The sequence below is a fragment of the Python bivittatus genome, unplaced genomic scaffold (assembly GCF_059951505.1).
Source record: "Python bivittatus isolate LINGU-HERP-01145 unplaced genomic scaffold, Pbiv_v1 ctg000330_np1212, whole genome shotgun sequence".
Classification (NCBI taxonomy): domain Eukaryota; kingdom Metazoa; phylum Chordata; class Lepidosauria; order Squamata; family Pythonidae; genus Python; species Python bivittatus.
The window spans coordinates 10,695,495-10,722,091 of record NW_028277058.1 but is presented as its reverse complement, the minus strand read 5'-3'; the positions used below and the strand labels follow the sequence as shown (position 1 = coordinate 10,722,091).

Below are 26,597 nucleotides of genomic sequence, written 5' to 3'. Positions count from 1 at the left end.
TTTTAGTCCCCTCCCTGTGTGTTGAACTCATATTTTACCCAAAAGATACATTTCTCGTCTGATTGGTTAACTAATCCCTTCAGTGCTTCCCGTTCAAATGTTTAAAGTACCCATAATTTTGTGTGTCCACATTCCCTGTCAGTCTTTCTGCCCATTTTTTCCTCTTGTCTGTTTTATTATATAAGAACTCCAAGATACCATATGGCACTGTATAAATCATAAATAATATTTCATCCAAAATATATTTCAGTATTATGTTTACATTTTGTAAATGCAAATGGAAGTAGAAATTGTCAGTTAAAAAAAGCCTAATAAGTGTTTTTCCATCTGGTTTAGATATTTGAATGGTGGTATTTTCGGAAATACGGAACGTCCTTCATTGAACAAGTCTCTGTGAGTCACTTGCGCCCTCTGCTGGGTGGGGTGGACAACAACTCACCGAGCAATTCAAATACAAGCAATGGGGACTCAGATTCAAACCGACAGAGTGTTTCAGGTGAAATAATTATAGTTTAATAATTATAATAGTTTAATAATGTAATTTAACCATTATTAATAATTAAATGTAAGCCAAAATAATTAATATTTTTGGCTTACAAGTTAACTTACAAGTCCTTTCTGCAGACTGGGCAAATCACTGCTTATTCTTTACCATTTGTGATGGTTGATGTATTTGGGAAAGCGTTGTTATTTCTTGTAACTGATTTGCCCAGTTCAAGTGGCAAAACCTAATCAACCTTGGTGAGAGATCACAAGAAAATCCCAGGGATGTAGTTGGGGCTGGGAAGTTTTAAAAAGTTGTTTTATTATTATTATTTTTTAATCTTGGAAATGGCAAACCACTGCCATAGTATTCCCAAGAAAACTATACTTCTCTCTACTTACCAAAAGTCAAGCTCAATTCCAAGGGATATTTTCTTTGTTTTATATCTTCTGAGATCCTTTCCTCTTAACCTAAAGAAAAAATAATGCTTTAACTTTAAGTTTTCTACTCAAATTCTTGCATAGCTTTACTGCTTGCTGTGTCAGAATAAAGCAAGCTACAAATAGAACCAAGGAACCATTTTGAAAAAGATCTCAGATCCTGTGGTCTTCTCTGCACTCCAACACTTCATTTCTCCTTTTCTTGTGAATGTGATCATTATTAATGGGTCTTTTAAATACTTGTTTTATTCTATCTTCTCCAAGGTCAGAAGCTGATGGATTTGATTTGATTATGTAATAACAGAGGAAGATTCAAAAAAGTAGACTTGTATTATTTTACTGATCTATAATGTTAACTAGTTAGTGTAATTTTACTACAGAAATAAATGGGCCCAACGGGACTAAAATAAATATCTGAGCAATTCTGATTTGTAACCTCACATGTGAATCCACTTGCCTCTGTTAATGCCCTCAGGTTGAATTGTGGCAGTAAATCACAGTTGATGAGTGTCTAATGTAGAATGAAATCATTTACAACATAAAAGTTGTAACTGAAAAGAGCTTTCAAAGGATGGTTCCTTTCAGTTCAGTCAGTTTGCTCCAGGACATTATCTATGCAATGTTTGTTTTGTTTACAAATCACCTTTTTATTCTCATCTAAAATATATGAGAATCATTCTGAAACTATATTGGTCCATGTTTCTGTTTGCTTTTCTTTTTTTAAAAAAATGTTTATTGGAAGGGTTTATAACTCACTGAATGAACGAGTTTGATCTATTAGTGGTTTTGCAGTACTGGAAAGCCTTCATCTTTATTTGTTTCTGTACGCACCAATAATTCATCAACACAGAGATGGTTACAATACATATGAAACATAATGTGTTAAGTGTAAGCCCCTAGGTGTGACCAATTCATAGTAAATACATTTTATCCCCTTGGTTTTCTACTTCAATGTTTGGGATGCACCACCTGGGAAAACTAATTAGAATATAATTTGTTTCCAAATAAACATTAGCATTCAATTATAATTAGAAGCATTTTTGTTTATTGTGACAGAATGCAAAGTCTGGCGAAATCCCCTAAATCTGTTTAGAGGAGCTGAATATAACCGGTGAGTGCTATGTAGATTTGTTATTCAAATATGCTAGCCTGTTTGGAAAGTATTTTTAAGCTCTAGTTCATTGTCACTGTAAACCTCAAAAAGTCAGGTGCCCCTTTCAGATGTTTATCTTATGAGAATAGTTCAGATAAGGATAATTATGGTCTTTGGATCCACACACTCCCTCTTTGTCCTTATGTTGGAGGATGAACACTTGAAGCTACCCTTCAAGTGTTTCAAGTGTTCATCCTCCAACATAAGGACATATATAAGTACCCTGCATGGTTTAGACTTAGGTTCTAAAAGATATAGGCAAACTGGACAAGAAGACAGATTCGTCTGCAGAAGTTTCCTCTTTAACATACCAAGAATAATGGTCCTGAAGTACATGAATCTATAATGGGAGAGAGATCAGGTAAGGTTGGTCTTGCTCTCCTCCAGATTGTTTTAATCTCAAGGATGATGAATGCCTGAACAGAACTACTGTTTCATCCAAGCAGTGTTAATGTGTAAATTTCTTTTAGTATCTTCATCAGTCTAGATCAATGTTTCACAACCTTGGCAACTTGAAGATGTGTGGATTTCAACTCCCAGAATTCTGGGAGTTGAAGTCCACACATCTTCCAGTTTCCAAGATTGAGAAACACTGGTCTAGATCAAGGATCTCATTAACAACAGTATTTGATTATTTTTTTAAAAAAATTTACATTTATATCCTGCTTTTTCTTTAAGCACTCCCAGGGCAATGTAGATAGGCTTATCTGTCATTTTAATTCTTACAATAACAACTCTGTAAGCTAGATCAGGCTGAGAGGGTAAGCTGAAAGACACCCAATGAGCTTCATGACTGAATAGGAATTTGAATTTGAGTACTTCAAACATTGGCTCCCCTCCCCTCCCAAATCAGAAGCTGTTTTTCCTGAAAATAATACAGTGATGTATAGAGTAGCTCCCTTAAGACAATCAAAACAGATGTTCTGGAGCTGAGATACAGTACATCCAGGACTTTTTTAGACCAGTTAAGCCTGCCTTCAAAATTCCTTAATTTATTTCAGTTTCAGTTTATTAAAAATGTTCCAGTATATATCAACTATATCACCATAGGACAATAATTCAATGACTTCTCAATTTTTCTTCAACTTAAAGCGATTAAAATTCTTTCCAAAATTCACTTTTTAGTGCCATCGTTGAATTTGTAGATAGAGGTTGCTATATTAAGAAGGATGAAGTGTGTAGAGGTACATTTTCTCCCCAAAGGAAAGAGAAGCATAAAAAAAAATCACCGCATTATGATTGTATGAGGTTTACTTCTACTATTTCTCATCCTGCCTATCTGTTCTGAAGGTACATAACACAAGTCTATTTGCAGATACACCTGGGTGACTGGAAGAGAACCATTGACATACTATGATATGAATCTTTCAGCGCAAGATCATCAAACATTTTTCACATGTGATACTGACCATTTAAGGCCTGCAGATGCCAGTAAGAATTTTACTAAATTTATTTGAATTTGTAGTAAATTGCAAAGCCGGTTTTAAGAAATTGGGGATAAAAAATATCACAGATGTCCTGACTGTTACCGATGCTTGTGTTTCATTTGATTATTTAGATAATGTATCTAAATTATAATTTCCTGATATGGTGATTTGGAATTTGAATTATGAGGCTATCTATATTTCCAAGCACTTTTTCTTCCTGAACCTTTGCTGTCGAATAGCATTCATATTGTGTTGCGTTATTGACATCTGGTTCTGGCTACTTCCTGTTATTTTTTAAGGAGAGCAGTTTTTTCCGAATAGCCAAAAATGCCTTAAGTAGTTGCTAGGGCACTGAAATACCAGCAGTTTATCTTTTGTTCAGGACCTACTTGATTATATTGATAGTTTTCATAGCTGCTATTGGAGTAAACCATTCTTAACACATTTGTCCATAATTCATTGTTGACATAAACTAAGGGTTGTATATTCATTCTTCTTGGAACATACTGAAAGAGTAGCTCTTCTACCATCAGTGTATCTGATTGGATTTTTGGATTTAATGAATTATTTGTGTGCTAAAATGCCCTGCTAATATGTTAGCCTAGATTACCCTAGCATTACTGCCAAATTACTGCATTTTAAAAAAAAAAATGTTTTATTTCATAGTAATGCAAAAGGCATGGAGAGAAAGGAACCCTCAGGCCAGAATTTCTGCAGCCCATGAAGCCTTAGAGTTAAATGAGTAAGTCGACATAAAGTCCTTTGAAAATATTTTCTTGGTCTGCTTTCTTATTACTGGGGGAGTCTTGTGAAAACTTCTTATCATTGGGAAAGTCTTATACAAAGTGAGATAGTACTCTTTGTCTATACAATCAGCATTGGAGCAAGGTGTGAGTGGAATCTGTACCTTTGCATTTATTGATGCTAAAGTTGTATTTGCATGATGAAGTTATCATTTTTTTCCAAATTAAGAAAAGAAAAGGATTAGTTAGAGGTGATGCAAGATAAACATTTATTTCATGCTAATCGTGATAGACATGTATTGATTTAAAAAAAGACATTTTTCATTTTTAAAAAATGCATTTTATGAGCTATAAAGTGATGGTATCTCTGTGATATATTGCCAATTACTTATTTTAGACATGATCTATAAATCTTATTGCACTTGCATGCCCCATTCATCCTTTTACCCATATCCATTTATAGTGGCCCTTGTTTGCTTATTGGGGCTTTGCATCTTAGTTGTCCCTTGGATATTATTTGTTCAGTCATGGGTTGGAATACAGAAGGCTTCACACATCTAACCCAAAACTGTTAAAACTAATAGGATTGGCCACATAAGTTATAACAGATTGTGCACACTGTTTGATCATACAGTGTCTTGTGCCCCAGCTTTCTGCTCTGGTCTGTATGTTGTAGTGTAATTCAGATCAACATAGCAAGATAATTTCCATATTTATGCCCTATAGTAAGTGCTTCTCCACAAAGATGCTCTGTAAAATCTGTATACGGGACCAAAACAAACAAATGGTGTTGTTGATCTTGATTTATATGGAATGTGGTGTTTGCAGAGCTGTATCTCCACCAGAAACTGAAAGGAGAATTGTAGGTTGTAGCTTGCTGCCCAGATCCATAACTTCAGGATTGGGTACCTTTGAATCTGCAGAATTGTGCACATGCAAAGTTGTTCTCTGTTGAAGTGAATAAGATAGCTCTGTAGGTCTGAATACATTTTACAGAGTTTCCATGCCTGCAATCAGTTGAGTCATGCATTTTAGCTAAAAGAATCAAGCATGCTCAAGCCACTTGTCCATCTGTTATATCCTAGCAAATATCTCTTCTTTTTCTAGCTCTCCTATTGATGATTACTTTGTTATTTCATTGACAGGTGTGCCACTGCTTATATTCTCTTGGCAGAAGAGGAAGCAACAACAATTGTGGAAGCAGAAAAACTGTTTAAACAGGCTCTGAAAGCAGGTGAAGGCTGCTACAGGCGTAGCCAACAATTACAGCACCATGGTACCCAGTATGAAGCTCAACACAGTAAGACTTTCCCTCTGTTACCAGTACTCTAGGGTCAGAAGGACTCTGTAGTGCCTTTTCAGATTAACAGACTCACTTCATCAGGCACATGGAATGGCTAAACCGATGTAGGATTTAAACTGGGATGAGGCAAGGAGAAAAAGGGAGGGGAAGACAGGGTGGTTACCTTCCACTCCCTTCCTCACCCTGATTTAAGACCTGCATCACTTTAGCCACTTCATGCATCTGATGAAGTGAGCTATAGTTCACAAAAGCTTATGCCTCTTAAGAAACCTATTAATCTGAAAAGATACTCCTAGACTCCTCCTGATTTTTGGCTACCATAGACTAATACAGCTCTCCTCCTACAATATTCTAGGGATCTCTGAGAAACAGGTTTCCTGCAACTTGCTAAGAATAATTGTTGACTTAAGGGAAATAGCTTGAACGCTGAATTCTATTTATTTATTCTCAACACTGTGGATAGTACAGTGGTTCTGTATAAAAAAAAAATAACTGTGACATTCAGTAATATAAGATATACATACGTAATTTGCAGAACTGGAAAGAAAATAAAAATGCAAAAAAATGTAATGTAATAACAAAACAAATGTGAAATAGCTCTTGGGAGTATATCTTTAGGTATCGAAAAAGAATAGATTATTGTATTATTTTTAGATATGCATTAGGTTCTTGGACAAAGTAATCAATAGTTTCCAGTTACAGCTTTCTGCATACAAGAAAAATGAATTCAAAATGGAATAACAACAGTGAGTTGGGTTAATCATAAAAATGAAATGTGTCATGCGAAAAAGGAATCTGAAAGAATTTGATTGTTTAACTTGTAAAACAGAAACAAGGGGGTCATATTTAGAGACTTTCTTCTTGATGTCTTATGAAAAATTTGAAGTTGCTGCTAAAAATGTTTTTCAGCTCATTTTTTCCAAATATATGTTTAGTGACATTATTCAAACTGGCTATGTATGTGTGCATTAGCAAAGTTCCAGCCCAATCAATATTTTTGTCCCAGAATGGGTGAATGCAAGTAATTAGCATTATATCTATAAAGCTGAGAGTTTATATTTTACAAAATAGGATTGTTGTTAAGGAGCATTTATTATGACTGAATCATTAACAGAAAATTAAATGTTGCATGTCTTTGTGTCTGCATGTTGATTATATTGGAGAAATGGTGGAAAGACTAAAGCTTGAGAACATAGAGGCTGCTTATAAGAAGCAAATTAGCCTGTCAAGAGTACTCAGTGAAATTTCTAGATATGTTGAATGAAATGAATTACCTAATAAAGGAATCTTTTGAAATCCTAAAGAATTCTAAATCCTATAATCCTAAATGAAAACCATTTCACAGAGTCTGAGAATGTTGGTTTTGGTCAAGAACTTTCTGAAGGACGCTTTATATGATATAGATTTTCTGCATAGAAATGATTTTTCTAGAAAACAAAGAACTTGCAGTCTCTTTAGAGTAGCAGAATAGAGAAGGATATGATTGTCAGACATGATCAAATAATCAAATCAAAGGTTGCCAAGATTATTTTATTGAATGAAGGACAGGACTTGTTCCTTATCCAGATCAGGGACAGCAATATTTGCTTCCTTTTTTGATAACTTTAAGTGTCATGACCTCTACCAGCTTAGTGAATGACAGATGATAGGAATTGCACTCTAGCAACATTTGGAGAGTCACAGGTTGTCCGCTCCCACTAGTCTAAATTACTTATCTTTAAAAAAAAACAAAACCAAAACCAAAAAAACCCAGAAGACCTCTGGACTCCTCTGGTGATAAAACAATTAAACACACAAATTAAAACATAACAAAATGTGGAAAACTTGGTGGTCAGAATCTGTACCCCCATAGCGTGTGAAGCTCTTCGTAGATACGTTCAGTGGTCCAGGTTGTATCTGGTTTAATGTGGCTTTCTAACCCAATCTGTGCATTGGAGTCTTCATGATTCTGTCCCATAAAAAATGATAGGGATGGTTCCTCTACTTGTTTACTGTATCTATCAAGGTTTCTTTCTTTCTTTTTTAAATTAAGATAACATGCCACACATTATTGATATCACTGGACATTTTATTTAACGCCTCAGGTCACTGATACACAATGTATCTTAACCATGTTTACCTGGACAAAATAGTTTTACCATTTAAAGATGACTGTTTTATAGTAATATTAGCATATCCTTTTGGAGAGAATCTTTGTGGTCGCTTAGAGTCGCCCCAGACTTGATGGATGATGATGATGATGATGATTAAAATTTATATGCTGCCTGACTCCCAGCAACTCTGGGCAATTTACAAATTGTTAAAAACATTTAAAAACAAGTAACAATACAAAAAACACAAAACACAAAACAAAGATGGCAGAGAGAACAAACCCAGATAGGAACAAGAAAAAGGAAGAAAGGGGACATCAGTCGTCCTTGCCAAAAGCCTGGACAAAGAGCCACATCTTCGGGGCCCTTCAGAACACCCGTAGGATGGGGCCGTTTGAATTAAGGGGGAAAGGTCATTCCAGGGGGCAGTCGCTGCTACAGAGGAAGCGTACTTCTGAGGCCCTGAAAGATGGCATTGTTTGATCTATGAAACCCAGAGCATGCCAACTGTGCCAGATCAAGCCAGCTGGGCAGATACAATGGGAGACAGGAATCCCTCAGGTAACCAGGCCCTATGCCATGTACAGTGGGGCAAAAAAGTATTTAGTCAGCCACCAATTGTGCAAGTTCTCCCACTTAAAAAGATGAGAGAGGCCTGTAATTTTCATCATAGGTATACCTCAACTATGAGAGACAAAATGGGGGGAAAAAAATCCAGAAAATCAAATTGTCTGATTTTTAAAGAATTTATTTGCAAATCATGGTGGAAAATAAGTATTTGGTCAATATCAAAAGTTCATCTCAATGCTTTGTTATATATCCTTTGTTGGCAATGACAGAGGTCAAACGATTTCTGTAAGTCTTCACAAGGTTTTCACACACTGTTGCTGGTATTTTGGCCCATTCCTCCATGCAAATCTCCTCTAGAGCAATGATGTTTTGGGGCTGTCGCTGGGCAACACGGACTTTCAACTCCCTCCAAAGGTTTTCCATGGGGTTGAGATCTGGAGACTGGCTAGGCCACTCCAGGACCTTGAAATGCTTCTTACGAAGCCACTCCTTCGTTGCCCGGGCGGTGTGTTTGGGATCATTGTCATGCTGAAAGACCCAGCCACGTTTCATTTTCAATGTCCTTGCTGATGGAAGGAGGTGTTCGCTCAAAATCTCACGATACATGGCCCCATTCATTCTTTCCTTTCCACGGATCAGTCGTCCTGGTCCCTTTGCAGAAAAACAGCCCCAAAGCATGATGTTTCCACCCCCATGCTTCACAGTAGGTATGGTGTTCTTTGGATGCAACTCAGCATTCTCTCTCCTCCAAACATGACGAGTTGAGTTTAGACCAAAACATTCTACTTTGGTTTCATCTGACCATATGACATTCTCCCAATCCTCTTCTGGATCATCCAAATGCTCTCCAGCAAACTTCAGACGGGCCCGGACATGTACTGGCTTAAGCAGGGGGACACGTCTGGCACTGCAGGATTTGAGTCCCTGGCGGCGTAGTGTGTTACTGATGGTAGCCTTTGTTACTTTGTTCCCAGCTCTCTGCAGGTCATTCACTAGGTCCCCCCGTGTGGTTCTGGGATTTTTGCTCACCATTCTTGTGATTATTTTGACCCCACGGGGTGAGATCCTGCGTGGAGCCCCAGATCAAGGGAGATTATCAGTGGTCTTGTATGTCTTCCATGTTCTAATTATTGCTCCCACTGTTGATTTCTTCACACCAAGCTGCTTGCCTATTGCAGATCCAGTCTTCCCAGCCTGGTGCAGGTCTACAATTTTGTTTCTGGTGTCCTTCGACAGCTCTTTGGTCTTGGCCATAGTGGAGTTTGGAGTGTGACTGTTTGAGGTTGTAGACAGGTGTCTTTTATACTGATAACAAGGACAAACAGGTGCCATTACTACAGGTAAAGAGTGGAAGACAGAGGAGCCTCTTAAAGAAGTAGTTACAGGTCTGTGAGAGCCAGACATCTTGCTTGTTTGTAGGTGACCAAATACTTATTTTCCACCATGATTTGCAAATAAATTCTTTAAAAATCAGACAATGTGATTTTCTGGATTTTTTTTCTCATTTTGTCTCTCATAGTTGAGGTATACCTATGATGAAAATTACAGGCCTCTCTCATCTTTTTAAGTGGGAGAACTTGCACAATTGGTGGCTGACTAAATACTTTTTTGCCCCACTGTAGGGCTTTATAGGTAGCAAGCAACATCTTGAATTGTACCCAGAAACAAACAGGCGACCAGTGCGGCTCACGAAGCTGCCCGCCCTGCTGCATTCTGGACCGGCTGAAGCTTCCAGGTGGTCTTCAAGGGCAGGCCCATGTAGAGCACAATCAGTTAGTATTAGCATATTAAGGCGAATAATTCTTTACAGTTTATTCAGGGTTATAAATGGTCTAGTCTGACAGATTTCATCTTCAGCCAGTGTAGCACCATTGATAAAATAAACATCCAGACTAGAAAATTAGCTTTAGCTAAGGTCTATCTATTTAGTCACTGAGAGTTGAGACCAATTTGATAGTATATAATTATTTTATATTAATATAAATAATAATTAATAAGATTTACAAGAGAAAAAAAGCCCTGAGTATGTTCTCTTACTACTTGCTGACCTATGAAGGTTGTCACAGTTTTATTCATTAGTATTTATCTCACTTGTTTTCTCATGTCATATTAAGTGTCCATAACCTTATATAGAAGGATCAGTTCTTATTGCCAGGGAGGGTCAGAATTGCTGCAGGAAATCTGTTAAGCACCAGACTCCTCCCTTTTGTAAACTAATCCCATGTATGCATAGATGCTCAAAGAATCAGGATTTTTTAAAATGATTTGGCAAATTATTATTAAATGTGAGCTATCAACAATGTGAAAAAGAATTGACTCCACATATGGCAATGTACCTATTACCAGTCTATAATGCAGCGTTTCTCAGCCTCAGGAACTTTAAGATGTGTGGACTTCGACTCCCAGAATTCCCTAGCCAGCCATGCTGGCTAGGGAATTCTGGGAGTCGAAGTCCACACATCTTAAAATTCCCAAGGTTGAGAAACACTGGTATAATGTATATAGTGTCAGTGCACAGAAAGCAATTCAAGTGACTTTCCTAAGATTGTCATGCATGTTTCTGTAAATAGGCCTATATTATCACTGTGAAATGCCAAGCAGCTTACAGCGTACAAAAATATCTGGGAGCAATAGTTAATTTAAAACACATTTTCTCCATCCTGTCAGAATTTTGGTGCTCCAGTAGCAAAATAGGAGCAAAGTGCAGAACTAGACTGGTGGCCCAGTTTTGCAGCATGCTGCACAGACGAGCTCTTATTTTGGAGGGAGGTGCACAGAAGAAACACTTACCTAAATAAAACAGGTTGTGGAAGTTACCATACTGTGATAGGCATGTGATGTGAAGTGTATCCCAATGATCTAATATCAGTGCTCACAATAACTGGTAGTATATTGTAGACTTAAGGATAAAAATACCACTTGAATAAATGCACATCTTCTCTAACACGATTGATTGATTATATATTTATTTATTTATATTTCAAATTTGTCACCATCCATCTCCCTGCAGAATGAGAGTGATAGAGATTAGTGACAGAGAGGTTTTAAGTTCGGTTTTTTATTATGCTGACCTGGTTTCTCTATTCCGTAATAAATTCTAAGAAGGCATTTCTTTGGAGATGTTAAAATAGACCTTTTGTTCTGTCAGTTTCTGTAAACACTCAACCTCTTCAAACCTTTTCCCCCTTCTTCTTCTTCTTCTTTCTCTCTCTCTCTCTCTTTTTCTCTCTCTCTCTTTCTTTCCTTCCTTCTTTCTCTTTCTTTCCAGGACGGGACACTAATGTATTAGTCTACATTAAAAGGAGGCTGGCTATGTGTGCAAGAAAACTGGGGAGGACCAGGGAAGCTGTGAAAATGATGAGAGATGTGAGTTTGGATTTGTGTTAATATTTGTCTTTTGCGTAACTAGTCACAATCTTAGAGAGGAATCTCCTTTTGGTATAGAACCAACCTGTCTGATAAAACAGTGCTGATATCCAGAGTGCTTAACCTGCTTTCTTTTTTCTGGTCCTTTTCCTATCATCCCTCATATTTCTGCACAGGGTGAGAGATGGAAGACATTCTTGGATTTGGGTCCTTTCTTGTTTACTGCTTCTGTCTCATCTAGTTACTTGTACATGGAACTCCATATTGAAATCTGATTTTTCTTATGAGTTCAAGATCTATCTCCTAGTCTGGATATTGCTTTATTATGAAGGGTACGAGGAAGAAACAGTGTTAGCCCAAGGATCATCCCTGATTTTACCATAAATGTAGATGAGAAATAAGCAGAAAAAAAGATTAGTTACAGTATTTTAGAAAATTAGGTATGTAGTACTGAAGAAGGTGGTTTCTGTGATGCATTCCCCTGCCCCGCCTCCAGGCTCTGAGCCTTATGTGGTTAATGTGATAACATCACGGGACAGGGCCAAAGGACAATTCTGAAGATGGTTTTAAGGATTCCTGCAGAGGCATAAAGTACCCATCTTGTGCCTCTCTTTTTCTTGTTTTTGCCAAAAACAAGCACAAGAAAGTGCACTGTTGAAAATCAGTGCTTTTGTTACTCCTTGGAAGTACTCCGGTAGCTTCAGGCAGGCCATGAATTGCTCTCTAATGAATAGGAAAAAAATCCCGTTTTTTAGAATAAAGGAAATGTGAAGAATAGAAACTAACACAATTAATTTGCAATTTCAAAAGAGAGGCAAAATGTCACAAAATTTTTCTGCCTCTTCTTCACTTTTTCTGTTTTCAAGATGAGAGCCAGTATGCTTTAGTGTTGGAATGGCATCAAGGAGAAGTCTAGTTCAGCCATGTAAATGCCCAGGGTTACTTAGGTGAATTACTCTTTCTCAGCCCAACCTTTCTCACAGGGTAATTGTGAGAAAGAAAAATGGGAGGAGGAAGTGCTAGAATGCTATCTTGAGCTCCTATATGAAAAGCAGGATCAACAAATAAATAAATAAATAAATAAATAAATAAATAAAATAAAAATTGTATACATTATAACTATTTTAATTGTTTAAAATTGTATATTGGATGTTGTAAGCCATGCAGAGTCTTTTGGAGTAGGGCAGCTATCATATATCTAAATGATAGCATTAAAAATTCAAAACTGAATATACCTATAATTATAGATAAACTTTAATATGATCATTTTTCCACTTTGGGAGGGAAGCATACACTATTTAACCTTTATGGCCACGACCCCTGTGGCATTTGTTGCTTCCCTTGGTTATCCCGAATTCACATTCTTACATTTGCTATGACAAAAATGCATAGAATCCAAGGACATTCAGTTCATTTTGTAGCTGGAACCTTGGCTTCAAAAGAAACGCAGCCTGCTTCACCTCTTCTCATTCCTCAGTCTGAAGACTGAATCGGAAAAAACTGAGCATCTCCCTTCTACTATCTAGCATGGGAAAACATATTGTATCTACAAACACTTGTATCTTGGTTTTTTAATAAGAAATTAAAATATTGTAGGAGGAAGTATGCCAAATTTCATAGAAATCAGGGCAAGGTTTTTTGAGCTACACCAGTGTTGTCCAAACTTGGCCACTTTAAGATGAGTGGACTTCAACTCCCAGAATTCCCCAGCCACCCATGCTGGCTGGGGAATTCTGGGAGTTGAAGTCCACTCATCTTAAACTGGCCAAGTTTGGACAACACTGAGCTACACGCTTTTAAAATGGGTGGTTGTTTTTTTTTTAAGCACCTAAAGGAATTTTTACTTTTCAACAAAATCAGCCAAAATTTACAGGAAAGCTGAATTGCAGTTAAGAGATTAAATGTGCCAGATCTGATAGAGATCAATGGAAGTTTTTTCAAACTATGCACCTTTAACCTCATTTAAAATATGCAAAACTATTTTGTTTGAGTAGAGAATGTAATGAAATTTGCCGCAAAAATAGGTCCTGGAGTGATAAATGTATATGTCTCTCAAATTTCAGTCAGAGGGATTGATCAGCTTTTGCACAAAAGAGTGGCAAAGGGTAATAATATTCTTTGTGAATTTATTACAGCCAACTGTTATGGAGGTTTCAGAGAAATATAAGAAATTAATGCGTTCATATTTTCTTTAAAAGAGAGTAGACCTTAAACCATTTGAGTAGATAAGACAGCCATAGAATTTCTTTTTATGCTTCTGTTAGTGGAAGGTGGGAAGCAGGAAACTGAATGATTAAACAATGATTCTCCCTCCAAGTCTTTCCACTCCTTGTAAGATTTTTTGATTGGGATAATTTGATCACAAGGATCCATTTTTTGTAGTTTCCATAAATATTTATGGCAGATGTTCTGATATTCATCTTATCAAAGAAAGTTGTGTGTCCTTTCTCTCGATGAAATTTTAAGATGTAAATAAGGATATTACCATGTCAGAATTTTGTTATTCTCTAACAAGTTTTATATAAGCTGATTTTGCAGAATAATTGAACATTGCAATCTTTTTAATCAATAGGAAAATGAAGTGGAACCTGAGATTCTTCCCAGTCTTGCTGCTAGCATTAGGAATCTTAGAATGAAGGTGTAGCTAATGGGTTCAGCCCATCCCTGTATGCAATTTCATTATCTCTCTTTATACCAAGAATGTATATAGACAGGATGTGCAAACCTATGGTTCCAGGCTAGGCTTCCTAGACTTATTGACAAATCTAGTTCACACACACTCACACACACACACACACACACACACCTTATTTTTTTAAAAACTGGACTCACCACAAGGACCATACATGGGCCTAGTAAGACTAGATTGTATGCCAGGCTTTAAATGTCCTGGTTATTTGTATGCCTTAATTTACTCTTATTGTTCAACAGAGGATTTCTGTATCAGCTTATGCATTCTTCACTCAGTTTCTGTTTCTGTAAGTAGCCTTCCCCCCTAGTCTTCAAAGGGTACTAGGTTACAGTGGGACGCTCTAGAGCGTTGTGTGAAGGAAAATACTAACTCTACCTCACCTGCTTTCATACCTACATTCCAAGCAATAATATAGATTGTCAACACGTGAACTATGATTCTCAACGACAGCAGTATAGAAAACATAGTGGTAAACCTGGAATAAAGCACCAAAGAAACCAAGTGTGTATCAAGACCAGGAACCCTGTGTAAGACTGTAGAAAAAAACACAAAATATATGACAAAGCCTGAAAAGAAATCCTGTATTGGGAATGGGATGGCAAATTAGATGGCAAAATAACTTGTATATTTCCTTAGGGTTTAAAACAGTAAATAATTTATTATAGTGTCATTCTTACAGAAAAACTACCTTTTTTTTTTTTCACTACCTGTCAACCTATAAGGCTACCCTGTTTCATGGTAATTCAGTTCAGTTATTTTGAAAAATAATTCCACGTTAAAAGACAAATGTGGCAACTCTGCCTGTGAAGCTCATTAGTGTTCTTGTTTTATTGCATTTATTTTAAGACTAAAGCGATGGTTGTTTTACAATCCAAAATTGATTTAATCAGATAAGCAAGACATTTTAAAAGATCTTTTCTGATAAAATCATTGTTGATTTGCAAGTCTTAGCATCTAGACAATGCACTTTTCTGTGTTATCCTTTTCATGCCTCATCCTTATGGCAGAGAATGTTTCAAGAAGAGAGATGGAAGTTGCTGTTAGAAAAAGAATCATAAAATGGAAAAAATATATATTATTTTTAATTTGCAATGAGTCCCTTATTGTATTTACTGTCTCAGAATTTATCTGCATGAAGTAAGGGCAGCCCTTTCAATTATATTATTTGCAACCTACCATTTATGTCCTACATTTTAGAATTTTATTCTGTTCTTTTACCCAAAGTAGGTCATTGTGGCTTTCTGATTCTGAAATAACAATGGGCTTTCATTAATCAGTCTCTCTTCTTCCTCACTACCTAATCATAAAGATTTCTACATGCATGGAAGTTGTTTTAAAAAGTACACTTGTTTTGTGCTGTTATTCAAATATAGCCTATGTATACCACAGTTTTTCAGAGCTGGACTAAATTGATATGCCTTCTCTTTCTAACCCAAAATCTAGGACTTTTTTTTTAACCAACAGGTGAAAAATAGAGGTTTTGGAGTTCACCTATTTAGGAAGGTATAGCTTTTCCAACCCAGTTTTAGGTTGTCCCCTTCCCACTGTTTTTGTGATACAAGGATCTCAAGGATTTGACTGGACACTTATTTTGATTTTAATACATTTCCTATAGTAAGCAGAACATGATTGGAATACATCTTGGACTTGGCTTCAGTTTCTTACTCAATCCTGGAAAATTAAAATTAATAATGATAAAAATTGAATAATTCAATACATGTACATTGACCCTGAATAAGGAGGATTAGTCAGATTTCATCTAGTGAGTCTTAGGCTTTTCTGGACACAAGTTGGCTCTGGAGAATGCAATTTAATGTGCTAACAAAATTAAAATGCTCCTTTCCAATCTTCATAAGTAAAAATATGAACACAAGAGCTGTTGCTGCATAATTAGAAAAATGTACCTTAATAACATGTGATGGTTATATATCCCTAGAAAAATGTCCATGTGTCTTGAATGGGATCAATTTAATTTAGCATATTCTTGCTGTATTTTGATAATTGCCCCCTTTTTTTTAATCAGCTTGGTTATATTTTGCATTTGTTACTCATCCACATAATTATAGTTTGTTGGTTCTCTCCAAATCCTTTAACAGCAGTTTGTTTTATGAATGTATTTATGTGGGCCTTAGATGTTATGCTGCTATACCCTTCTTGCTTTTTCCATCATTTCTCAATCCTTTGCTCCTTCCTTTTTCTATTGTTTTTAATTGGCTTCTGGAACCCACAAATAATGAGGAAATGTGGTACTGGAATTTAACAACTCCCCCCCCCCCCCATCCCTTATGATCTCTATCAGGAAGAGACATGAAAATGTCCTGATAATGCACAAGCAATTGGGCTTAAAGAAAGTTTATCTTGAAGGCTAACCCCACCCTGCCAGCAGTTCAGAATATTCAGTTGATCCAAGTCAGGTTCTCAGCATGATCTGTGGAAGCTTAGTTAAGCCCCAGTTCACCCATTCTATTCTTTTGATTGCAAGATAGAAAATTGAACCGTAGGACAAAAATGTTGTTTATCAGGTTAGGCTATTTAGCCCATCTACTTCAGTACTGGTTGTACTAAAGAATTTCAGTACACTGTTTTAATCCTGCTGCTGTTGAGTTTATTAAACTAACCATATATTCCTGTGAATGGTTTTCATGTTCTGAGTTCAGAGAATGGTGGATATACAGTATTATTAAATTTGAGCAGTCGTTATAATTTGATTTTATATTTGCAATGTAAGATACCATGCTAAATGCTAAGCTTATTATTATTATTATTATTTTTATAGCTGATGAAAGAATTCCCTCTTCTTAGTATGTTCAACATCCATGAAAATTTGCTAGAAGCTTTGCTGGAGTTGCAAGCATATGCAGACGTTCAAGCTGTTTTAGCAAAATATGATGGTAAGTGAAGTAGCTCTTTGTATACCCTGATACTCTGGGTCTGTATGGGTGTAAAACAAAGAAAAGAGAGAGCAATGTCCTCTAACAAAATCATGTTCAAGGAGGGAAATTTCAGTGTTCTGTATTTCTCTTATTTATATTGCAGAGTTTTCTTAAGCAGTTAAAGTAAGTTGTAGCTTAGCTTTAGCCTTCAAATAATTCCATACAATCCATAATATCTAGTTTTTAAATGTTGTGGTAGTGAAGGACAGTTACTCTTTCCCCTCATTATTCCATTTTTTCTTAACCACTTCAGAGTTTTACTGACTCTTATATGAATTTGTAAGGTATAAATATGATTCTGCATCTTGTTACTTTACAGAAAAGTCTTCCAATTTCATCAGAACCTAAGTTAAAGTTAGAAGTACCTAAGCAAGAACTATTACTTTCTTCTTCCTTTTCTTCCTTTAGAAGTGCCGCTCAAACTCTTGAGGTTCAGATAAGAGTTTTCAGGAAGTCTTGGAGGAAGGAAATAAGGACTTGCCCAAGCAGAGGCATTTTCTTCCAGCAGTAGCAGAAGCTACAGATGTAGAATCTAAGATTGCTTCTGGCCAGAGCAGTTTCTGTTGCCTCCTTCCTTGGATAGCTGATTTTTGAGGGGCATCTAAAATATCCATTTTTTTAAACTTGAACATACTCATTTTTATGCTAAGCCACCCATAGACCTTTTGCTATTGGATGACATATAAATGAGGTTATTGAGCAGTTATGTAAATTAGTACGTTGTTCCTTATCTTTATAGCATTAGATTAGTATTTCAATCCACAGATCCTTACAAAGCAGCAGACTATGAGACATTTTGTGTGAGGTTTCAGCTAAAAAAAGAACTGCCACAGGCTTGAATACAGTATAAAAAGGCTTAAAATAAAGGCTTAAAACTTAAAATATAATAGATGGAAACCAGAGATTGAGAAATACTGCCATAAGCACCACTGGATCATTTGGTCAATCTCCTCTAAGCATGCTGATTTAATATTTCTTCATGTTTCTTAGTTCAAGTAGCCTTCTGAGATGTTCTTTGGTGCCTGTCCTACTAACATAAAATCTATTTCTGGCAAGATTTCTCTTTAAACATACATGATGCTCTGTGAGATATTAGAGTCCTCCAAAATTTGCTGTGTGCATTCTGAGAGTTCCAACTGCTGTGGTCCTCAGCATGGCACTCGGGGGCACTTGGGGGCCCAGAGATCCCCATATGTCACCTCTATATTTGCTGCCCCACTTGACTTTTTACATTTTAAATAGTAAAATTAAATTAAATTACATTAAAAATAATGAAGAATTTGCATCATGAAAAGTACCTTCAGCATAATCTCTATCTCTAAGAATGCCCCTGGTCCATAAATAGATTCCATAAGCTTTGTTAGGAAATAAGTGCTTTGTTTGGAAGTATTCCTACCACCTTGAAAAAAGGGAAAAGATCTGCAGGGATAGACGGAGCTAGAAGGAATAGCATTTTCATAAATCTGTGCCATCTGTCCTCCATGGCAAGTAGTTTTTGAACTGGGACCCTTTGAAAGTAGACATTTTGCTAGAAAGCCAACAACTTGTCCTCAAAATTCCAGATATGTCCCACCAGGAGAAAAAGTGTGGGGAGCAGGAACCCCTGCCTAACTGCATTTGAGTTCTTTTCAGACATTTATTTTGATTTAATACTGAAGGATTTTAGCTGCTTTTGTTCTTAAGGATGTTGCTTTTACAGTAGAAAGTATTCTAAGGAAAAAGAAGCTCTGGCTTCTGGGGTAGGAAAAAAAAAGATAAGTAAACTTATGGTATGGATTAAATGGAGGTGCCATGGTGACAGTTGCTGAACTCCAAAACCTTAATTATGTTTGCTGGTAACAGTGCATATCTTATTGTTGACATTGTTTCCCCATTGACCTTGACTTGTTGCCAAGTGCACTGTATAAATTGGCTACATAATCACATACCATTTGCTTATAAATAGGGCATTTACTTGGTCCTTTGTAGCAAAATCAAAACAGCGGATTGGAAGTGTCAGAAAGATTTAGTAAACTTGGGTTTTAAAATTTAATAAAATTCATGCTACTTATTTATTACATAGGCTTGGAGGCCATTTTTATTCACAGACAACTTTAAGGGACAAACACTCGAATTGTATAATAAAAGTTAACACAACATACAGTATGAATAGTCAATATGCTGCAGAAACAAACTCCCATATAAACAATTGCCATCCTTTTCATCACAGCTGCCACCAGCTTAATTAGCAAGAGCTGGGAGTTCAAGAAGACTTCCAGATTATAAAGTAATTTAGAATGAGGGAACCAATCCTGCCTAAAATGAATGACTCATTGGCCTCTGAACCCACAGCCACTCCATCTTGCAGGGATTGAACCTGAGTCTGTTCATCCCCATCCAGATCCTGACAGCCTCCAAGCATTGGGACAATGCTTTGACCACATCTCCTGTTTGGCCTGAAATTGAGATGAACAACTGAGTATTGTGATATTTGCCCCTATGTTGATGGATGACCTTTCGCTGCTGCTTAAACCATGGAGCAGAAAAAGTTGAGCACTGTGGTATCTTACAGTAAAAGGTTTTCGGATGTGACTACTCCCCTCCCATCATCACCAACTGAAACAGTTCCCAGAGGAAGAAGAACAACTGTAATACTATACTTCCTGTTCCAATCTCAGAGACAGTTCAAAAGGATTCCATAATTAATGGGATCAAAGGCAACTGAGAGGTTGAGGAGGACCAGGAATCTTGCCATAGGTCATTCACCAGAGCAATCTGTGTGTCTTGGTACCATACCTTAGCATGAAACCCACCCAAAAAGAGTCCAAATAATCCATCTCCTCTAGAGCCATCCAATTTCAGCTCTGTCATCTCCTCAACAACCTTTGCTATAAAAGGAAGGTTTAAGACTTGGTGGTGGTCCTCCAAGCTATCTGAAGAACCATGAAGGCTTCTTGAAGGCATAACACTGCCTTTTTCAAGGTCAGTAACACTATACCTTCCCTCAAGGATGCATTTGCTATCATTCCAACCCAGTAGCCTATCACTGGCCTGGAGGCTTTCACCAGCCAGGTAGGGCAGGGATCTAACCACAGAAGGCACTGATGGTATTACCAAGGACCATGTCTATTTCTTCAGGACCAACAGTCTCAAATTCATCCCAGATAACTTCACAAGGTGATAACGTTTTTCATCTCAACTAAATCTGACTAGCTATGGCAAGATTCCTGGTCCTCCTCAACCTCTCAGTTACCTTTGATCCCATTAATTATGGAATCCTTTTGAACTGTATCTAACTAACTAGTTAGATCCTTTTGCATGGATCTAACTATTTTATAATTCAAATGTACTGCAAACTCTTCACAGTGGCCCAGCAAATATTTTACAACTCATCTTTTCCTAAAAGAATTCAGGGCACTTCAAAGAGGGCTGCTGGTCAGCTATCTGAGGTCAGAATAAGGGCAGAGGAAAAATTGGTATTTTGTGACTCTTTATCACCAGTGTAGGTAAAACTAGAGCCCTTACACATGCTTGGTCAGATCCACTCCTTGTCTTCCACCAGGATTCCTCTAGGTATCTCTTTTGTCACTTCAGTTTTCTTGGTAAACCAAGTGTGCCACTGGATCTAAAAGCAGGAAAGGCTGCTCGGATGCTGTCCTGTCCAAAGCAATGACTGCCTCCACATTTCATTTAATGACAAACAACTCAGTGGAAATGTCCAGCAAAGTCTCAGAAGAAACTTCTTGAAAGCCAGAGGATCCATTAGGTGCTTGAGCAGACCAATCAAGACCATCTGCAGAAGGGTGGAAAGATCTGTTTGATGGTGATGAGCATGAAAATGAGCTAAGAATTACTTTATATATTGTGGCCCTTATTTTTGCATCACTTACATGTGGTACCAAGCTTTCAGTAATGATTAATGAATACTACCAGTGTTGAAGGATGTTGGCCCTATAGAAATCTCAGATTCTAAGCCAGAAAATCCAGTCTTTACCATATGTATGATACAGCCTTTGCTTCATTGCTCCATCATCCATCAGCATACTCCCTCCCTGCAAAACTTAAGTGTGGTTCCCAAACACAAAAAAATGGTCTCTTTTCTAGATTCTAGATGGACTTCTGGGTATTAGGCCACTTCTTCTGATGAAAGGCCAGTAGATCCTGTTCCAATTTATGCAGAAGTGTAGTCATGTCACAGTAGTAGTAATGTTGCTGTAGAGATATTTCGCATTTGAGAAGAGAGGCAAAGGCAGTTGGTTTATAATTATAATTATAATCCCATTTTGTTATATGCTGTAAGCTAGATGCTTAAAATTGTTGCCTATGAAAATAAGATTTAAGTAAAGTTAAAGAATCTCTTAGATTGAGCTCAACTCCTAGAGACTACCTGGACACATCCATATAGTTTTCTTGGTAATGATACAAAAATAGTTTGTTGTTGCCTTCTTTGGGATATTTTTTAGACTTCCCAGTCTACTTCACAACTCTGAGATATCATGGCAGTTCTGACTCTGCTTACCTGTTTCAAGATAGCTAATGACTGCTAAATGCTGCCAGCTGCTATGATACAAATAGCATTTACTCAACTATAAACATTATTGAGTTCTGGGCTAAAAGTGCATCTGTGTTATAGCAATTAAGACTTGGTGAAGAGCTTTTAGTTCAGAAGAAATAGGTTATTTGCAGGATTATTAAGAAATTAGAGCAGCCATGACCTTTACGTCTTACTATAAAACTAAATTATTTTCTATTAAAACAGCTATTTTTAGTGTTATTGAAAGCAAGTTATGTATTAAATACAGTCCAATCTTTATTTCGGTCATAGATCAGCATATATGTATTAAACTCAGTGAGAGCCTGTTTAGCTTTGCTGCTAAATACGATCTAATTGTAATTAAGCAATAAAATGGAGAACTAAAAATGATAATTATAACTGAATTTTGGTTAAAGATATTTATACTACAGAGACATTGACTGTGTAGGGATTCTCTGGTCAAATCTGCTGAAGCTGAAAGAACAAAACCATGATCTTATATTCACTAGCTTTCCTGATTCCATTCAACCAGACTGCAAAATCCAGACCTAAGTGTGTTTAAAAAAGTAGCATGATGCTTGTAAATAAAGCCTGTTTACTACTTAAAAGGAAAGTTGAGCAGAACACATATCTGGGATCCTTAGATAGAATTACATTTTTTCAATTTTTAAAAAAGGTTTATTGGTGAAACATAAACAAATATAATGCAACAGCAATGTTTCTGTCTGTGTATACACACATTCTGTTACAGTTAAAATAATCTAAAACTTTAAAAAGTTAAAATATTAGGTCTTTCAGATTTGGCAACCTCTAGATGGCAGCAAGAAGATACTGAAAACCCCAACTCTACTTCCATCTTGCGGTCATCTGAATTTTTTGTAGCCCAGATATACCACATTACAAGAACATTATTATAAGTGTTGTGTTGGATGAATACAAAACCACAACTTCTGATATTGTTTCTGTTATCTGATACAGTAGCCCGGCTGCAAAAAAATTCAAGTTCAGGATCTTGTTTCCTATGACGGCCAGTCAGAGCAAAATCAGATACAACACGTGAGGCAACAGTTCCCTCATTCTATTCTTTCCCAGCAGCTAGTGTCCAGAAGTTTCCAAATCAGTTACTTCCGATCCTGGAGGCCCCATCTGATTCAGGAAAGATCAGATCTTCAGCCCATTTGCAAAGTGAATCATAGAGCCTTCCTTGACAAATAGTGGGATTTTCCACACATTATCCCAAGATATATAGGTTCCAGCAAGCTCATGTCCCAGATTAAAATTATTGCACTACATAAATAATATTTAGATCTAATGTGCACATACAACAAAATTAAAGAAATTGGAACCTATTTATTTTTAGGATTGTTTTTATGTCATATTTTAATGAATTTTTATCTTATTGTAAACTGCCCAGAGTCGTTTCACGAGATGGGCAGTGACAAATTTGATAAATAAATAAAGTTCTATGTGTATTTTTGAATACTAGTGGATCAAATAAATTTCTCCATGACCCTAATGGAATTTTGAAAATCTAAAACCTGACTAGGGGTGGGTGGGTGGGGGGGTTGGTTGGTTGGTTGGTTGGTTGGTTGGTTGGTTGGTTGGTTGATTGATTGGTGCAAAGCTGAGGGTGACCGTTAGGTTCCCCACATACTGAATGGAGAAGTCCCAATCTAGTTCAGACCACTGTTCTGTTAAAATGTCAGTGGGATGCCATAGAGCGGGCTGCTTCATGTAACGTTTGGTAGCATTTGCCATACTGTTGGAGTTCTGAATCTGGAAGTGCTTACTTCTCTCAGTTTTTCATCTTTATTTTTGTCTCCTTGTTTTTGTGGTTATTAGGTTTGCTTGACTCTTTTAGGAGTTCAGTGATTTATCTTGTCTAGTTGCTATGAATATGAAAAGAGCAGGATATCAACTGGTTAAATAAATAATAAGAGCAACTTCAGTGAAGTTACAGCAGTTTGGATGCACAAATTAGATGGTTTGATTCAAGGACTAAACCTTCGTATTGGTGGCTTGAGACTGATTAAGCATATTCTATTTTGGTAAATGGATGAACGGTCTCTTGATTGACTTCTGATTGCTGCTCTGGCTGTTTTCTCTTTCTGTCTCTGGAGATATCTGCACATGTACTACAGATGCCAACCAGCTTTAAAGTACTGTACATTACTCCTCTTAAATTCCAAAGAACCTTAAGAATAGCTGACTAATGGAGGTTATACTTAAGCTGCAGTCATGCTTAATATATTATGTATCTCCATGAACTTTAATGTAGTCACCTATAACATAGATGAGAAGGATGTGCATCTTATTTTAACAAGAAGTCATAGATGAAAGAACCTGAGCCCTTACCCACCTTACCTATGCATGCTCTGTTACTTCAGGTTATTCCCCCAGCCTGGCTCATTTCCAGTATCTGAGATATCTCTGGGAAGAAGGATCAAAGGAAGGGAAAGCAAAGAATGGAAACCTTAGTTTTCAGCATCAGTGTATACTGTTGGTATTTCAAGTACGCCACACTACTTTATACAGAAATGTAACAGACAGACGAGCAGCAAACATTTAATACACAGTGTTCCTTCATCCATAAGGCATCTGAAAATGATGGACCCATTTATGAGAAGATAAATACAATACTGCAGCCTTCCCAAATTTGGTGCTTTTCTTTGGCTACACCAGGTGGGAATTGTGTGCTCTGTGTTGGGGAAGGCTTCAGAATGGTAACTAATTACTGGATTCAGTGAACCAACAAACTATTTAATTTTTAAAAAATATATGGGCAAATATGTTCGTACTACCTATCTTAGCATTTAATAAGGTCAGGTTCAAGATCAAAGTTATGATCCTGAATGCTTCTTCATGGCATAAAAATATTGCAACACTTGTCTTCCAGTACTGTATGGTAATAAAAGGATAAAATAATAATAACTCCAGAATTCGATTCTCTGACAATATACCATGTCCAGGGTTAGTCATTAGAACTAGAAAATGTAGATAATTATCTTACACTGAAACTCACTTCAGCTTATGGAGAAACATTTAGTTGCAAGCCCTTTTCCTAATATAGTTCATGATAGGTTTTCTCATTTCATCAAATCAGCTTTTACTGAGAATTGTTTATTCTTCGTTTATCATTTCATTTTCTCTAGCTGCCCACTCACACATGAAACGGAAGAATCATACGTTCTTATTTTTATTTTCTTTCCAACAGATATAAGTTTACCAAAATCAGCAACAATATGCTACACAGCTGCCCTTCTCAAAGCTAGAGCTGTCTCTGACAAGTAAGTTTGGAAGAATTCCTGCCTGCTCAAATTTTACTCTATGAACTTATTAAACATTTAACATTTTTCATAGCTGAAGGTTATTCGTCCTGGCAGGAAAACATTAGGCCTGCCATATGTCTGCAGTAGACTTACTACCAGGAATGGGTACTGTGGGGATAACAATGAATTCCATATTGTTTAATTGGGAAAAATAAGCAGCTTCAAGGTGGTATTGTTAGCCGCTTCTGCAACTAAAAGAAGCTTAAATGCCATAAATGTAATTCTGGCAATGTAGCTTTACCAGCAGAATGATAACTGTGATGTTGGACTGGGAAGGGGCTAAACTTTATTTGAGGCAGACAGACCAAGTGCTTACTGCATAAGAAGTCCTGTCAGGCAAGCGATGTCCTTTTATCTCATATGTAAAACATAACTCTGCGTAGCTATGTAAGGTGGTTGGCCCTCTCACATGGCTGCTGTCGAAGTACAGCACCAGACAGGAGCCCGGTTCTGGTCAGAGGTGGAGGCCAGCAAATCCAAGCAGTAGGCGTCCCACCATCACCATGCCTCACGAGTCCAGACGGCAGCTGAGTGGGTGGGAAGCAGGCCGCGTGGGAAAGCCCGCTTTCCTTCCTCCTTTTTTCAGAGAGTTTGCTATTGTAGTGTATGTGCACTTCAAGACCTGAGTAATTTTTTTTTCTTTCATTCTTTTTGTCCTGTAGATCTCCAGTACCAACTGCAACATCTTTCCTCCCTACACAGCGACTCCAGCTTGGGAGGGCAGGGCTAGGTTTGTCACAGCTTTCCCTGTGGTGGCTGCCTGCCAAGTACAGCTATGGAGTTAGCCGTGGGGTGTGAGGTGAGAAAGAGATTGCATGGTCTGGGTATTTTTCTCCCCATCTTCCACTCTCTGGGGCAGATGATATTTGCCCTCAGTATGGGTACATGATCAGGAATGGATGCAGCTGGAAGTAGATCACCTGCTACTGCTGCTGCACCAGGCTTTCAACTCAACTTGTCTCAGTGGCATTGGGTTGAGAATTCCTGAAGCCTTCCTAAAATGTAATTTACAAATTTACTGGCACTTTTTTTTTCTCTACACCTCCCCCTGCCCCCCCCCCGAGGATTTCGGTCCAGATTTTAAAAGCAAACACATAGAACAAATCTAGCTTAGCAGGCAGACAGAAATAGAACTTTGACTGCTTGAACGTTGTTATGATTAGTTTCAAACATGCTTTTGACTTCTGCTGGGATTTTTAATCAGTAGCCTCTGTATAATTTGGTTGTTCAGGATGTTCTTTTGCCATGGAGGTTTGGTAAGAGCTGAGGGAACTGGCTTAGGCTGGTTTCACAGACCCCTTTGACTTAGATCCTCCTTTTACACTTCTTTCTGGTGCCAAAAGTGACCTCCATGCTTCTCTTCTCTTTGTTCTGTGTAGGTTTTCTCCAGAGGCAGCTTCAAGAAGAGGTCTGAGCACAGCAGAAATGAATGCAGTAGAAGCTATTCACAGAGCAGTAGAATTTAATCCACATGTGCCAAAAGTGAGTTGTTGTGAATCTCCATTATTATTTGGTGCAAGAATCAAAATGAATTTAAGTAATAGGTTGTAGCAA

General features: G+C 37.2%; 1 protein-coding gene across 9 annotated transcripts in view; it reads left to right on the top strand.

The window, feature by feature from the left end:
• Window positions 1-26,597, top strand: part of ST7 (suppression of tumorigenicity 7) — a 109,355-nt gene that overhangs the window by 65,480 nt on the left and 17,278 nt on the right. For all 9 annotated transcript variants that reach the window (XM_088141696.1, XM_088141695.1, XM_088141694.1 and 6 more), the window contains exons 3-11: window positions 337-496; window positions 1,981-2,035; window positions 3,393-3,508; window positions 4,171-4,246; window positions 5,393-5,547; window positions 11,479-11,576; window positions 17,045-17,159; window positions 24,929-25,001; window positions 26,423-26,525. In XM_088141696.1, the coding sequence (XP_087997822.1) occupies window positions 337-496; window positions 1,981-2,035; window positions 3,393-3,508; window positions 4,171-4,246; window positions 5,393-5,547; window positions 11,479-11,576; window positions 17,045-17,159; window positions 24,929-25,001; window positions 26,423-26,525 (951 nt within the window). The remainder of the gene's footprint in view (window positions 1-336; window positions 497-1,980; window positions 2,036-3,392; window positions 3,509-4,170; window positions 4,247-5,392; window positions 5,548-11,478; window positions 11,577-17,044; window positions 17,160-24,928; window positions 25,002-26,422; window positions 26,526-26,597) is intronic.